Source organism: Gossypium raimondii, chromosome 7 (assembly GCF_025698545.1).
Source record: "Gossypium raimondii isolate GPD5lz chromosome 7, ASM2569854v1, whole genome shotgun sequence".
In the NCBI taxonomy this organism is placed as follows: domain Eukaryota; kingdom Viridiplantae; phylum Streptophyta; class Magnoliopsida; order Malvales; family Malvaceae; genus Gossypium; species Gossypium raimondii.
In genome coordinates, this window is record NC_068571.1 from 10,119,057 (window position 1) to 10,136,915 (window position 17,859).

Below are 17,859 nucleotides of genomic sequence, written 5' to 3' on the forward strand. Positions count from 1 at the left end.
ACAGGTGAAGGCGCACGCGTGAAGATCTGGTTTGTGGCTGTGGCGCTGATGATTTCCTTAGAAACCCTAGGGATTTCTGTAACTTTTGGGGCATTTGGGCCACATATAATTGGGCCACTGTTCTTTAACAAAAATCGAGTCTGGGGTTTGGGCCTACTTTATTGTAATTGGACTGTTTTATTTGGGCCTTTTTACTCGGGCCAAAATAGGGTATTACATTCACAATTGGCTTTCTTACATGGCTCTTGTAATGTCAACATGTTTCGCAATGCTTGCATCTCAAGATTTATACTTATTATTGTCCAGCTTGACCGAGTCTGGCTATATGATTATAGATTCTGTCTATATATATTTTTCCAATCTGTTCAGCATCTAGAAAATTTCTATGCCATCAAATCTCTAAGGTGCTTGGTTTATGACTAATGTTATGCAAAGGGTAGTAGATTCAGATTCATCAGCTAGGTCTGATTGATATCTTTGTATTTTGCTCTGGAGATTCCTGAATTGGGAGTCACTCTCTCACTATATTGGCCATAATTACCATTGACTGGTCTGCGTTGTATTGCTCTTATATGAGTTCCATGCTATCTGATCCTTCAGTTTACTGGGCAGTTCCCCCACTAGCTCTATATCTTCCCCTTTTACAGTTGCATTTAACTTGTCTGAATATTCTTTGTCTGCTGAAATGGGTAATAATTTGGGCGTTCTCTTCTTCACAAACATCTATAGCAACATTCTCCTCTTTGCGCAACTCCAAACTTAGCACCTCTTGGCACCTTTCTGAGAATGTAGTAATACGATTGTGGTTATTATTATCTAGGGAAGGGATAGGAGGTTCTCTTCAAAGTTAACTTAATTCGAGCATCCATAACCGTTGGTTTTCTTGTATCTCTCAATCCTCATAGACTCTTTCCTCGTAAATTTCTTCGTCATAATCGAAGTCTTCATCATACCACATTTAGTCAAGGTTATCCATGGCTTGTGGTGAATGATTATTTGTTTGATGGTGGCTAGGGTTCCTTAAAAACCAAACAAATGTTAGAAGTTTTAAGTAACAAAACAAATTGAAATTCATAACTGTAACCTAAAAATTTCCAAATTATTCTTGTAAAATGCAAAAATTAAAATCAATCTCGTGACGTTGCCTCTCCGACAATGGCACCAACAACTTGAACGCCTCCAGACGTACTAATGTCCGGAGTCTGAATGCTGCAATAATATAGAATTACAAGACGGTATCCGCAATTATACAGGTCGAGTTGTAATATAGTTTTTACAATGAAGTAGATGAGTTAGTATGCTCCTCTTTGGGATATCTTCAGGGGTATGTCATGACACCTAGTCAATGTCTCGACATTGAAGGCAGTTTCGTACTTTCCCTATTTTGGTCTCTATGATACAACATCGGACCTCCTGTGTTACGACACAGCGTCCATTACTTGCCTAAAATGCATTCTAATGGTCTCCTGCACACTTAAAGAGTACATTAGCTCTCCCTTAGGTCTCATTCGACCCTTAAGGTCAATAAAAGACTTAATTTGCACATCTTATTGAATAGAACTAAAACAAACGAAACTTAATTTTAATGTAATGAAAATGCTTGTATTCAAGCTCATTAAGTGTGAGAACTAGTTTAATTTGGTACACTGAATTACGACAGATGACTTTGATACACGATCCATGAAACTAGACCATTAATAGGGTAAAGATTGTTTAAACACATATATTTACATTATCACAAATCATAGTTTCATATAATACTCATTTATACCATGCTGATATCAATTTAATTCATAATATTTCATCATCATATACAAACCAAATCATGAGACAATAATGATTCTTACCTCAAACAAGCTAGTCTGTAACAAGATATATATATATATATATATATATACTAAATTCAAATCATGAAAGTACAAACTGTATTAATTACTCGCTACAACTTTCATCTTTCCTTTACCTCGAGACAACCAGATTTTGTCTTTAGCTACATTCGACAATTCAATAATAAAATGACATTAGTTTCCATCCAAACACAACATATTTTGCATTTTATTCATTTTAGCCCTTATATCCGAAATATTCATTTTTTTGGTATTTAATGTAGAATCATAATCTAATTTCATATTCTTTCATTAGGAACCTTATACTTCTAATCTATAACATAGTGTCTTGACAACTGTCAATTTATTTAGTTAAGTCCCTAATGTCAAAGTTAACTATACCTTAATTCTAATAATATGTATATATAATGTGACTAAATATCCACACATCGTAATTACACATAATAAGACTTGGATTTGGTTTCTCAAATACCAAAAACCTCCACCTTGACCAACCACACCAAGGCCTCATTACAATTTAGATAAATTTTTTAAAAAGTTTTGATAATTTTTTAATTTCAAATTGAATTTAACTTTTGAACCATACAGTTAATTTTAATCGAGATAATGTCACATTTAGTAAATGTACTTTCATAAATGTTCAATGTTGTAGTTGTACTTTGAATATGTTCGATGTGGTATTTGAACTGTTAATATGTATTTTATGATGATACATGTGCTTTTATAAAATGTCTAATGTGGCACCTAACTATCCATATGTGTTTTATTATGGTACTTGGTGTTAACATGGTTAGTGAATTGCTAAACCATCAACAAAATTCAATACGTAGAATTTTTCCTTCAAAACATTAAGTCTACATGGATAATATAACATTATGTAAATAATTTAAAATAATAATAAATTAAATTTAAAAACAAATAACTAACTAAAACTTCATCTTTCATTTCTTCGAAGAAATTTTCATTTGAAATAGTATTTTTAATTTATGTTTATATAATATTTTTATTATACATAAAGAGTACAAGTACTTTCATGTAAATTTAGTATTAACTTCTTTTTTATTAACCATAAGTTTACCTATTTGTTTTTGTAATTTCATTTAATTTTTTGTTTTATTTAATTTTTTACATAACTTTATATTATTCATATGGATTTAATGATTTAAAAATTTTCTACATATCAAATTTCTATTGGTTGATTTAACAATTGACTAAGGTTATTAATTCCAGGTATCATAATAACACATATTAATAGTTTATGTACTATATTAGATATTTTATGGTATTATCCCATTTTAAATCAAGTCATTATTATTTGTGAAAATATCTTTAATTCAAGCGTGTTTCACGACTACCTTTTCTATATATCTTTCCAATCATCTAGCTTTAATTTGAAGCCATATACAAAATTTTAAAAAAAAAAACAAAGAAAAAACAAAAAGACTCGTAACCTGTAAAGAAAAAGCTGTATGAATTTGCAAATATACTGATAAAACATGTTCCCATTCCATCAACATATATTTACACAGAGAAACATACTCATAGTCAGTTTTCACTTGTTTCCATGGAGAAGTACTCGGTAATATTTCTCATAACCATCCTTCAGTCAGCCTTTTTTGTTGCATCAGAGCAGCCTGCATACATTCCAACAGATGATATCACCCTGAATTGTGGAGCTACAACCGACTTAGTAGCTAATGATGGCAGATCTTGGGCAGAAGACAACAACTCAAAATTTGGACCTTTCGAATCATCCCACAACAAATCGCAAGCCTACGAAGCTGATACTCAAGACGGTTCCGAAACCGTGCCTTATATGACGGCCCGAGTTTCCCGTTCCGAATTCAAGTACACTTTCCCTGTTACTCCAGGCCAGAAATTCGTTCGTCTCTACTTCCATCCAGCGTCCTATAAAGAATACGACAGATCCAAGGCCTTTTTCTCTGTCAAAGCTGGTTCTTTCACTTTGCTAAAAAATTTCAGTGCTTCCCTTGTTGCCGATTCAAAGCGGAGATATTCGTTTTCCAGAGAATTCTGTTTGAACGTGGAAGATAATGAGGTGTTGGACCTTGTTTTCACTCCATCTCGTAGTGCTTCAAACGATACTTACGCTTTCATCAATGGAATCGAGATCGTGTCGATGCCTACCAATCTTTACTACACACCGCCTGACTCAACGTATGTTCCTTTCGTTGGTCAGAATTATCAATTCCTCGTTGAGAATGACACCGCACTTGAGATGGCGTATCGATTGAATGTTGGGGCCAATACATTTCACCCAACAATGATACTGGCCTTTTCAGGCTTTGGTCCGATGACTTTGATTACATGACAAAAAATAGCTATGTCACTGTCAACACCTCCGTGCCAATCAACTACACAATGATTCCGAGATATACGGCTCCGGAGATGGTTTATCGGACTGCACGGACAATGGGGCCAAGTCTTGCGTACAACGAGAAGCATAACTTATCATGGAGATTGCCCGTGGGTTCGGGATTCAGGTATATGGTGAGGCTTCATTTCTGTGAACCACAAGATCCGGTAAACTCTCCAGGAGACCGGAAGTTTAAGGTCTTTATAAACAGTCAGACGGCTGAACAAAACGCTGATGTGATTATGTGGACTGTGCAAGGCAGGGTTCCGATATTTAAGGATTATGTCGTGTTAGTATCAAAGGAGTACATCACCATTCGTGCAAAGTACTATGATGTTATCTTAAATGGGATTGAAGTGTTCAAATTAAGCAACTCTGATGGCAATTTGGGCGAACCAAACCCAGAACTACAGGTGGCTCCACCACCACCTTCGGATTCGTCCAATTCTGCAGGTGCAAAATCCAAGAAGAGAAGCTTGCTAATTGCTGGTGTCGGATGCGCGGCTGGTTTGATTGCCATAATTTCTTTACTGGTTTGCATGGCTGTTCGGCTGCAAAGAAAGGGAACAAGTTTGCTCTGCTGGTGGATAAATCAAAACGGAGGGAAATCAACAAGGACCTCACTGTTACCAGATGAACTATGCCGCTATTTTTCACTGGATGAGATCAAAGCTGCTACCAACAATTTCCATGATGATTTAGTTGTTGGGAAAGGTGGGTTTGGGAAAGTATACAAAGGTTTCATGGATGAAGGTGAAAAGATAGTTGCAATCAAGCGCCTGAATCCAGAATCCAGTCAAGGTATTCGAGAGTTCTTAACAGAGATTGAGATGTTGTCTCAGCTCCGTCATGTTCATTTGGTGTCCTTAATCGGATACTGCAATGAGAAACGAGAGATGACTCTGGTGTATGATTTTATGAGTAATGGGACTCTCTCGGATCATCTTTACGGTACTAGCTTTGCCTATGATCCTCTCACATGGATGCAAAGGCTAGAGATTTGCAAGGGAGCTGCAACAGGATTGAACTATCTTCATACAGAAGTGAGGCATACTGTTATCCACCGTGATGTGAAGACAAGCAACATTCTCCTAGATGATAAGTTTACTGCCAAGGTTTCGGATTTTGGGTTGTCGAAAGAAGACCCCAAAGACGAGATGCTCATAACCGGGATAAAGGGCACCCGCGGCTACATGGACCCGGAGTATGCTCGGGGTCATAAATTAACCGAAAAATCAGATGTATATGCTTTTGGTGTTGTGTTATTTGAAGTGTTATGTGCAAGAAAAGCTGTGAATACGAAATTGCCCGAAGCTCAAATGAGCCTGGCACATTGGGCCAAACAATGCATTGCAGATGGGACACTGTACAAGGTTATTGATCCATATTTGATTGGAAAGATAGCTCCAGAGTGTTTTAAGGTGTATGTCGAAATTGCAGAAAGTTGCATAGCAGATGTTGGAACCGATAGGCCATCAATGACTGATGTGATGGAAAGGTTGGGGTTTGCTATAGAGTTGCAAAAGGCTGCTGATGCCGAGATGTCAAAGATGGACCCGGCAAGTGAGTGTAGCTACCCGGATATAGTGTTCCCAGTTGCTCGGGACATGGACTTCGACGATGAATCAGTGGTGGATTCGGAGTTGGATTCGAATGTATGCAGAGGAGTAGGGTTATTCGATTCAGATACTACTGGACTGACTTATCCTACTATTGATTCAAGCACATCAATGAACACCTTCTCCAGCACCAGCAACAACACAAAAAGCATAGGAAATTAGAAAATCAAATTTGGAGACTTCATGCAGCCAGAAGGCTATATCTCTTAATTTCGTATCTTTTTGCAAATTAGTAAATTAGGTTTGTTGAACTAGTTTCATGTTTTAGTCTTAGTCATATTTATTAAGGGTTTGCATTTGATGTATTAGTAATGTGTGAAATTGGTGGTTGTTTCAACGCAGGAAGAGTCTCTCTTACCTTGTTCAAGTACAAAACACTTAGCCATTGCTTGCCTTCTGATTTTGAAACGAAAAAGAAAAAGATGCATGCATTTTAGAATATTATCACTTAATATTCATTTTCGAATAATATTACTTGACAATTTATATTTTAATTAAATATTGTAATTTCTTATAGGAAGGATTTTCTAACTTTTAAATCAAAATATATAAATGGTTTAGATTAAATTTAAAACTTGTTATTTTAGGTTAAAACATTTTATGAAACCTTTCCCTTTGGCTTCCTTGTTTACTCTCCATCATAAATTAAATTTTTTATGCTATCTTTCTCTTGATCAATCAAAGGGTAAACCTTACTTCTCATCTTTTCTTTTTGTTCTTTCATTGGTATCTTTCATTTTTTTTCATCTTTCATTTTATTACTTTCCAAATTTTTAAGAAATAATTGTAATCTAAATATATTTTTATGAAGATCTTTTTTCAATACCTTTCATTAAAATTTTCTTTCCCTACAATTTAAATCCAATTGGAGAAAAAAAAGTATAATCTTGACAAGCAAGTCTTTTTGCCAACTACAATCTCTAATCTTTATCTTTATTTTATGGTCAGAGGCGAAGTCAGAACAATTTTTTAAAGGGGCGAATGAAATTTTACTTTTTATAGTCTATATCTTTATAATTTTAAAGGATTAAATCGAACTTTTATAATTTTAAGGAGGGTCAAAGTTTAATTTTATTTTTACTAATTTAAAATTTTAAAATTTTTAAAGGACTTAAATAATAATTTTTATTGTAGTTAATCGCTCTTATTATATATATATTTTAAAAAATTAAATTTGACTGATAGAAATATAAATATACACTATAATAATTTTTTAAATGGAACTAGATCTTGGTGTGTAGGTATAAAAATTAATTTATGATAAATTAACGAAAGCTTCAAGGTGTGTATCAATGCTACTTTCTTTAAGGTTTTATTCATCACTACCTATATTATGGTGTGTAAAAAAGTTATTGGCAAATGAACCTCGAGAATACAATGAAGCCCAATGATTGTTTATGTTTTGCACTAACGTAAGCAATCCACTAAGCACTGAGCGGAGCATAGCAAAGATATCAATTTCTATAAACAATTTCTACGGTAATTCTTTATAAAACAATCTAGAAATATAAAAGATGATGGGAGAATAGAAAGAAATTTTTGATGTGTTTTTCTGGTGTGTCATACAAATGAAAATTTACTCCTATTTGTAAGAGGTCTCTTTATAGAGACATAACTACCGAAATGGATAGTCATATCTTTAGCAATAAGCATAATCATTTAATAGATATCTATTATAATACTTTAAAATGACATACTTTTATGTGTTAATTACATATATAGTTTGAGTAGGATCCTACTAATTTGGGATGTTTATGGTTTTTTTATCTTGTATGGACTAAATTGAAGGCAAAAAGAAATTTGGGTCAAAAAAACATGTCAGCATGCGAAATAGGGAAGAAGTGGTGTCGTAAATAAAAAGTGTGGAAGACTTGGGGAAAAATTTCAAAGAAGAGATTTATGGACATAAAACTTTGTTTAAATTTAAATTTTATTTCTAGGATTATTATATTGTTTAGATTTAATTTCAAATTATATCTTTTAAACATTATCATCTAGATTGAAATAGGAACCAACTAGGGTTTTTCATGCACTATAAATAGGGGATGGAGTGACATGAATACTCACTCATCGCTTCTGTAAAAACTTCCTTCCCCCTAAGGCTCTTAGGCTTTTTGTTTCATTAAACTTGTATTCATCATTTCTCTTCATTACAGGACTGACGCTTTCCATGTCCTTTCAAAAATAATATTTTCATCTTATGCAAAGGTGGCCACTTTGTATGTTTTGGGAAGGTTGCACAGCCGGTTCACTAGCTTACTTCATCAGAGGTTGTCAAGCCCAAGAGACGAAATGGCATGGCATTCACCATTGAGAAATGATGATCTAGTGTAAGACGGGCCCACGGGAGTGACAGGTGGCTAGAGTTAGGTTCCTCTAGATTGGAAAGCTATAACCTAAGTGGAGCTGGTGGTCGTAGGCGTCCTCTTCCACTATAACTTGTTTATTCATTCATGAGAAGGATCACCTAAAAGTCTATGATAGAGCCAAAAGAGGATCAAGATAACCGGAGGCTGAAATCCCTCAAATCGAAAAAACTCATTTTCTCAACTCTGCTTCTTTTCACAATTGCAATTTTGATCTATTTAATTTCAACTCATCCATATTCTTAATTCTATTTTTTTCCCAGGCCAGAAGTTTTTCTTGGGCCCGACTGCTCCCAGGATTTCGAGGAATAAGAACCTATAGCGATCCAGTCTTTGAGAATTTGACCCTACTTCCCTTATACTATTTTTTCGTTATTTAGGGATGGGATATATTTTGTGCTTTCAACGACACACCAAATTTTGGTGCCATTGCCACGGACTAGCAATGTACAAATCTTATGATTTTTTATGACCAGATTTGTAACAGCTCAATTCTGGGTCTAGTCGGAATAGTGGTTTCGGGACCACAAATCTGACGAGAGAAAATATGATTATTATTATATTTTCATGGTCTACAATTTTATGGAAAAATTTCTTAAAAATTTCGTTCGAAAATTTCGACGTTTGGGCACTCAATTTAGTCAAAAGGACTAAATTGTAAAAAGTGCAAAAGTTGAGTTCTACATGTTAGAAGTGTCTAATTGTTATGAAATTATAAATTGGGGGTCGTTATATGGTAATTAGACCATTAGTTAATTGATGGACAAAAATAGACATAAGAAATGAGTGAAATAATTTTTTTTTAAATGGTGGCATTTTAGTCATTTAGTAATAAAAAGAATTAAAAAGGGAAAAAGATGGCAAAATGTGCTCATCTTCTTCGTGGTGAACGAAATCAGCAAGGGGGAAGCCATAGTTAGGGTTTTTAAGCTTCCAAGCTCAATAATCAAGAGAGACGGGAAGATTATCTCAAACGAGGAAAAGAAAAGATAGTGGAGTGAATTGCAAAATTACGATATTTTGCACCGAGGTCAGTAAACATGTGACTTAATGTATTATTTTGATATTATTTTATATGTGTTGAGATTTATTTGAATATAAAATAAATGTTTGGCAATATTCCAAAAATGTTGTTAAATTGGGAAAGGTGGTAAGGGGTTGCAAAACACGGTTTTTGGTTGAACACTCAGAATAGGCCGGAGCATATTGCATATAAAGGGGTTGTTGTGTGCTGATTCCCCGATTCATTGGTGGTTGCTAAGTGCTGATTCCACCGTATTTTAAATGTGAAAGGGGGTTGCTAAGTGCTAATTCCACCGCATCTGAAATGTGAAGGGGGTTGCTAAGTGCTGATTCCCCCAAGGGGTTGCTGTGTGCTGATTCCCCGATTCATTGGTGGTTGCTAAATGCGGAATCCACCGATAACGGTTAACATTCCGAGTGTTCAACGAGTAAATTGGGAAGGTGAATATTCATATATGTGGTGGACAAATTTATGGGAGGAATATTGGGTTTGATACTTAATCAACCCATGTATAAGATGGGAGGAAAATAAAAAATACAAAAAGAGACTATTTGAATGCAAAACTGTTTTGAATGGCAGCAGTTGGGCAACTATGAAAAATCACCATAAATGGTGGAAAATGAATTAGAGGTTAAATAATATATAAAATTGAAGCTGAATGAGTCTATTTTCATATGAAACAAATAGAGCAAGCAAAAGAGTTGTATTTTTGGAGATATTTGAATTTTACTGAGACAGGGATGGATTGATTTCGAAATCCCCTGTTCCAACTTTGGAAAATCACCAAAAAATTCTAAAAGAATAATTATGGCTTGAAATCTATATTCCTGGATTCCGTTTTGAGTCTATTTTTAATAGAAACAAACGAGAACATTGTTTGAAACTTTTACAGAGAGTTATGTGAATTTTTGTAAGGGGAGGTCAGGACTGTCGGGCAGTGAAATAGGGGAAGATTTAAAGAATAAACTGTACTAATTGGCTCAACCAAAAATTCTGAAAATTTTATGATAGAAAGATATATGGGTCTAGTTTCAGGGAAAATTTATGGAATTCAATTTGGAGCCTTTTAGCTTCGGATAAAAATAAATTAGTGGTCATGATGCAGAAAACCAGCTTGCTAGAAATTACACAAACAATGAAATTTATTTGTGAATAAATTTATACTATGGTGTAGTCATGTGAGAAATTTATTTATTTGTCATATGTTTACTTACTAAGCTATATGCTTACTCGTTTTTATTTTTCCCTTGATTATAGTGATTTCCATCAACTCGGAATTGGGACGGAGTCAGACAATCATCTACACTATCATCCACGTTTGGGTATTTTGCTACTCGTATTCCAGAAATTATGGCATGTATAGATGACTTATGTAATGGAGCGTCACCATGTAAATATATGTTATGGTTCGATTTAAAATGTAGTGTTTATTAATGGTTAAATTGTATATGTTTATACAACTGAACTTGGTTGGAATATTGAATTGTGTTTGAAAACTTGCAGGAGGTTTAAGCAAAAATAAGCAGAAATGCTGTCGAATTTTTTTTAAAAATTTAGTAATACCTCATACCCTGTTCTGATCGGGAATGCGGGTAAGGGGTGTTACAAGATTTGCTCTAGGAAATCTTGCGTTTGATTCAAAAACAGAAAAGACTGCGAGCGCTAATCTCAAAGAAATGAAGCAACAAAAAAGGTAGTTAGAGGTGGTAGGAACTAAGAATAATCCATCACCGAAAATAGAAGCAAGTGGCAAAGTTATGTCTAGGGTTAACGGAAACCCTACTCAAACACTGGAGAATGAAAGAATAAGAGTTGATCTATCAGAAGAAATGTCTAACGCTAGGGTTAACATAAACACGAATCTGACACAACAACCTATGGCTCAAGCAATTTAGTAAATGGCCGAAGCTCCTGTAGATCAACAGCTATTATGCATTGCTATCCTACTATAGATATGAATTTTGAACATAAGTTAGGATTAATCCAATTGCTGTTGGCTTTCCTGGATAGCAAAATGAAAATCCACACAAACATCTGAAATAGTTTCATATGGTTTGTCTTAGTATAAAACCTCATGGTGTAATTGAGGATCAAATCAAATTACGTGCTTTCCTTTTTTCCCTAGCAAACTCTGCTAGGGAATGGTTATTTTATCTACCTCCTAGATCTATTACAACCTGGGCTGATCTTTCCCTTTGTTTCTCAATAGATTTTTCCCAACATCACGCGTAGCTGAGCTAAAGAAGGAGATTGTTGGATAGTGCAAAGGATGTGGAGTCTTTTTATGACTATTAGGAGTAATTTAAAAAGTTGTGTGCAAGTTACCCACAAAATGGGATAATAGAAGAGTCTCTTCTCCAATACTTTTATAAGGGCTTAAAACCTATTGAAATGAGTATGGTAGATGCTGCCAGTGGAGGGCATTGGTCAACATGACCCTCCAATAGGAAAGAGAGTTGATATCGATGATGGTTACAAATACTCATGGGATAACAGAAGAGTCTCTTCTCCAATACTTCTATGAGGGCTTGAAGCCCATAAAAATGAGTATGGTAGATGCCACCAATAGAGGGAATTCTGAGCCAATCCTAAACCCACTAGAAGGGTTCACTAGCTAAGTAATTCAACTTTAGAAGATAAAGTTGATAGACTTACTAATATCGTGAATTCTCTTTTTGCAGTAAAAGCTGTACTAGTTTGATTATGCGGAATTTGTATAGTACCCAAACATACAATTGACGCATGCCCTAGTTTGTGTGACGATACTATGGCTCATTTAGATGTTGTGGGGAACTTTCCTAAACCACCCCAAAGGCGATATGACCCTTAGGCTAATACATATAACCTAGGATGAAAAGACCATCCTAACTTGAGTTATGGGGTAAACCTGTGATATAACCAGCCATACCAAAATCGGTTTCCATGACAAGCACAAGATTCAGGTGCCTCTCTACAGATCATGGTAAATAGATTAGCAACTAATACGCTTGATTTCCAACAACAAATGCAACAGCAAACTGTTGATTTTCAAATGAAAATCGAAGCATCTATAAAAGAGTTGACAACGTCAATTGAGAAAATAAACTCACAGGAAAAGTTGTCGTCACAAATGGAACCTAACCTAAGATAAAACATAACCAAATCCTAGTAGGAATCTTGATCAAGATTTAGCCCAAGAAAAGCATGAGAACGATGAATAGGTCTGAACAAAACCTCTATTACCCAAAATTCAACCTCAGTTTCCAAGGTGATTGAACCAACATCGGAGAGGTAAGAAGGAATAAAAAAAGATCCTCAAAACATTCAAAAACGTTTAGATCAACATACCATTGTTAGATGTCATAAAACTAATTTTGCGATATGCCAAGTTTCTTAAGGAACTTTGTACTAACAAGCGATATTGCAACAGAGGATGCTAGTAAAATGTAAAGATAGGGGTAAGTTTGCAATACCATGCAAAATAGGCCACTTAGGAATTAAAAAAGCTATGTGTGATTTAGGGGCCTCCATAAATGTAATGCCTTTTTCCATTCATGAATCACTTAACTTTGGTTTTTTTTAAGAAAATAGGTGTTATCATTTAATTGGTGGATAGGTCTATTGTGTATCTAGAGGGAGTCCTTGAAGACGTATTGGTAAAAGTCAACGGAGCTATCTTTCATACGAACTTTTATGTGGTGAAAATGGAAGAGGATAACGATCTCAGGTCTTCAGACATCTTGTTGGGGCAACCTTTCCTTAGTATCACAAGTACTAAGATTGATATGTATAGTGGAACCCTCACGATGGAGTTTGACAGGGAGATTGTAAAGTTTAATGTTTATGACACTATTAGTCACTCTAGTGAAATTTTAAACGTAAACCGTGTCAACATAATTGACTCCTTAGTAGAGGAAACTTTTGAGTCACTTCATGAAAGTGAACTCGAAACATTGTTTGATGATAATTTCGATTCAATGCCTATTTGCATATTTGTTACTAAATTATTACCTCCTATGAACATTAAACTTCTACCTTTTATTGCGCAAACACTAGATTTGGAATTAAAACCACTTCCTGAGTGTCTCAAGTACACATTTTTAAGGAATGATAAGACCTTACCTATTATAGTTTCGAATAAGCTTTCCAAGTTTGAAGAGGAAAGTTTGTTACTAGTTTTAAAATACCATAAAGAGGCAATTGGCTGGACCATTGCCAACCTAAAAGGGATAAGCCCTTTGACATACACACATAAGATTTTTCTTGGAGGAAAATACGAAACCAAAGCAAGAGGTGCAAAGATGGTTGAACCTAAATATGATGGATATGGTAAAAAAGGACATAATTAAGCAACTAGATGTTGACGTAGTTTACCCCATTTCTGACAGCTGCTGGGTAAGTCCAGTGCAAGTCGTGCCCAAGAAAACAAATGTGACAATAAAGAAAAATGCTTAGGACGATCTAGTACCCACTCGAGTGCAGAATAGGTGACGTGTCTGTATTGATTAGAGGAAGTTAAATTCTTATACTAGAAAAAAAACCATTTCCCTATTCCTTTTATAAACCAAATGCTTGAACATTTAGTTGGAAAAACTCATTATTGATGCTTTGATGGATATTTAGGTTTTTCCCAAATCCTAGTCACATTCGAGGACCAAGAAATGACCACTTTCATATGCCCATTTGACGTGAACCAGCTCAGTGATGTAGAGTCGAGTCACTTAAATTGCTCGATCGTCGATGAGAAGAGTTGTTCGTTTGGTGAGAAATGGACTTTGAATAATTTTAAGCGGAAGTTGGCAAAAATAATAGAATTATGTTTGATATTTAATAGGTTCGATTTTAATAAAGAAATAGAGTAGATAGTTGATAGTTTGGATGGAATGGATAAGAGAACTCAAGCTTCAAGAACAATTTAATACTATAAAGAGTATTACCCTGGGACTTATATTGCTTAAGGTGGAATTAATGAAAAATAGAAGATGCACCTTGACCCATTCCCTATAAAGAGGTAGGAACCAAAGGTATAAAAAGATGGAATAACGCCACACTTAGCTGGTGATAAGTTCAAAGAGTTCGGGTTGACGCCACTAGCAAGCTAGATAAGTCAATTTGAGACTCAAACGAAATGGAGAGGAATTAACCTCACAAGAACAAAAGTTCGATTAATAATTTTTGGCAAAAAGTCCTTTTTACAAGAAAGGAGTAAACTATTTATAGTCTACTAAGGATAACCGAATGAACATAATAAACAAGCTTAAGAACTAGGAAATTCGGCAATAAATGTGTTAAAATAATCTAGAAAAATATTCCTTAATATCCATGTCTATGTTCGGTTGAATGGAGCTTCAATGGTCAGCTTCTTGATTAAGAAAAAATAAGCTTGAATGTTGATGAATGAATGGAAGCCAACTAGCCTTGTCTAGATTCGGCCAAAGGCATAAATGGGCATTGAAGTTGTGGTGTTTGGCCAAATAGTGATGAGCTTTAAATAGAGTTTCTGAACAGCCTTTGAGGTGTGAAAAGTTAGCCTTGAAAAGCCTCTTGTGTGTGAACAACTCCAGCGGAATAGCCACAAGGTGTGAACACCAAGTATGAACGAAATAAAGAAGCCTTGGCAAAAAAAAAAAAACAATCGACCAAGATTGGAGAATTAAAATAGGAGCTAACTCTTGGCTGTATAATCACCTTAGAATGCCAATGGATTAGCCACCATTCATTGAAAGTAACTATCCATGGATCCTCCTTGCAATGAATCTAGCCGTGCATGTACTTTACATTAAATGAACCTCCACATTCAGCTGAACCTACATGAACCATAAACACATTAATTCCCAAGATAGATTCGGCTGAACTAAACTAAATATTCATCAAGACATAGTAAATAATAAATTAAAAACACTTAAATAAAAACATAGCTAATAATTAAATTTGGCAAGCTCAAAAGATGTGAATTAATGAATAAACTAATTTGAACTAGGGAATTCTGTCATGAGCTGTATCAAGCTGAATAAGATAAATCTAATACTTAGTTATTGTGAATGATAAGAGAAACGAGCTGAAAATAATCTAAATTGAGCTTAAACGAGCTGATTTCAGCTCAACTGAGCTGATTGGAGCTGAATGGAACTTAAGGAGCTGGAAGTGAGCTAAAGTAAACTTGCACTATGGTGAAAAGATTCTTCAAGGTGTTAACTCGAGATTCATCGTCATCAATGAGTTGATTTTCCTTCCAAAGTTGAAGACATAAAGCTGAAACAACTTCTTGAAGGCGCCTAGATCGAGCTCGAGTAATGGGTCCTTTTGGGAGCTCTATTGGATCGAAGCTAGGACTTGTTGAGCCATGGGGCGTGGTCATGTCATTCCCCCCTCTTCAAAGTGACTTTTCCTGAAATCGAATCCTGTTTCAAAGCTTGAATGAAAATTTACAACAAACTGTTTAAAATTCAAAATTTGACAATTAAAAATAACATCAGGGCGTAAGGGATTAAAATTATAATAAATTAAAAACAGACCAATCCTCTTTGATTCAAGAATAAATAATGAATTGTTGGAATAAAAATTGAGTTTTACCTTTGCAATTGAACTCTTGATATTCGATCTCAATGCTAGATGGCCACCATAATGCATGAAAATTTTATTCAATGATTCTAGGATACAAATTCTGATTCAGTTCAAACATGCATTCCTCAAATTATCCAATAGTTTCGATGGGTCAATATAACTAACAAGTGGACTCAGTTGGATCAAAGAAAAATTAATCGTGTATGCTTGTAAATAGTCATGTCTCTTTATCCAAACCTTTTCAACATAATCAGGCAAAAAGAAAAATTTATAATATCCATCATCTTGCATAATCAAAATGTGCCATAGCCTTTTGAATGCAGTCTTAATTGTTCTCGTAATGACATCATGTTTGGTGTTGGCAATGTTTTCGGTATCATCATTCAACTCAAATGATTATTAGTAAGCCATGAAGAACAATGACCCATTTGAGTAATCAAATATTTTTCGGAAGTCAAAGTATCTATAGAAGTTTGATCATCATTCGAATAAAGCAACAATGGTTGAATATATCCTGAAGTCTTACCTTATTCGCCATTAGGAATAGGGAATTGAAGTTCAATTTTACCTTATTCAATTATCTTAAACCGTTTCACCTCGGGATTATAATGTAATTGAAACTCCTTTCTCGGACAAACTTGAAATGATGAAACAAGAAAATAATGGTTATTCAGAACTCCTTTCTTTTTCCCACTGTCTTTTCTTTTATCTTCTTTTTCTTTTCCAAAGCTCTCAATTTTCTCACAACTCAATTTCTTTTCTCTTGATTTTTCTTCTTTTCTTTCTTTTTTCTCTTTACTCCTTTCTTTTTCTCTCAATTGTTCCATAGAACATTTTAATCTTTATTGGTCCTCCAAAACTTGTTTTGGCGATAGTGGTGCCAAAGTTATGTTTCTACCATGGTACTCGAAGGTGTATTGATTTGCAAATCTGTCATGTTTGACCCTTCAATCAAACTGCCATGGTCTTCTAAGTAGTAAGTGACCCGCGTACATGGGAACCACATCACACAAGACTTTATCGTGGTATTTCCCAATCGAAAATAAAACAAGGGCTTGTTTAGTTACCTTCAACTCAACACCTTCATTAAGCCAATGTAGTTTATAGGGACTTGGATGTTTAGTGGTTGGCAGGGCAAGTTTCTCCACCATGAGCGTGCTTGCTATATTTGTACAGCTGCCCCCATCAATCACCAAACTACAAACCTTGCATTGAACTTGACAACGCGTATAAAATAGGTTTTCATTTTGTGGCTCACTTTCGATACTATGTGCACTTAAGCTTCTTTTAACAACAAGCATTTCGCCTTCAACATCATCCTCTATTTCTTCCTCATCTTCAGAAGGTGGTCCAGTTTTATGTTCAATCTTTTTAACCTCCTCCTCAGATTCAATATCTCCATTGGGACTAATAATCATTACACTCTGATTCAGACACTGGCTCGCTACGTGGCCCCTTCCAAGACATTTAAAACATTTGATATCTCTTCATTAGTTTTGGAAGTTCTCAATAGCTTTGCCTTTGTTGGATTTGGCTACAAACTTAGTTGGTTTTGTTGATGTCGTGAGTTCTTTCGTTGGATTGGCAGATACATTCTTATTCGCGCCTTGGTTCCATTTAGACATATTTGAAGAAGAGTAACCTCGAACGAAACCTTTTCTCTTGAGCTACATTTCCACCTTGATGGCTATGTGCACCATGTCCACAATTTTAATAAAATGTTAAAGCTCCACGATGTTGGTGATATCTCAGTTGAGACTAGCAAGGAAACGTGCCATTGTTGCTTCCCGATCTTCTTGGACATCTGTACAAATCATTGAAATTTTCACTTTTTTAAAGTAATCTTCAACACTCTTTGTACCTTGGGAAAGGTTTTGGAGTTTTTGGTATAGTTCCCGGTGATAATAAGATGGGATAAACCGTCGTCGCATCACTGCCTTTATCTTGCCCCAAGTGGATATTGGCCTTCTCTCATTCCTTCTCCGACTCGTGGTAAGTTGGTTCCACCAAATCATAGTGTAGTCAGAAAACTCAATTGCTGCCAATTTCACCTTCTTGGCCTCAGAGTAGTTATGACAGTCGA

The 17,859-nt window shown here is 35.1% G+C and overlaps 1 protein-coding gene across 1 annotated transcript in view; it reads left to right on the plus strand.

Moving 5' to 3' along the window:
- The first annotated feature begins 3,257 nt into the window (after positions 1-3,257).
- LOC105801841 (receptor-like protein kinase FERONIA) overlaps positions 3,258-17,859 on the plus strand; it is a 56,856-nt gene continuing 42,254 nt past the window's right edge. The window contains 2 exon segments of the mRNA XM_052633654.1: positions 3,258-4,105; positions 4,108-4,677. Coding sequence (XP_052489614.1) covers positions 3,412-4,105; positions 4,108-4,677 — 1,264 coding nt within the window. The 5' untranslated portion in view covers positions 3,258-3,411.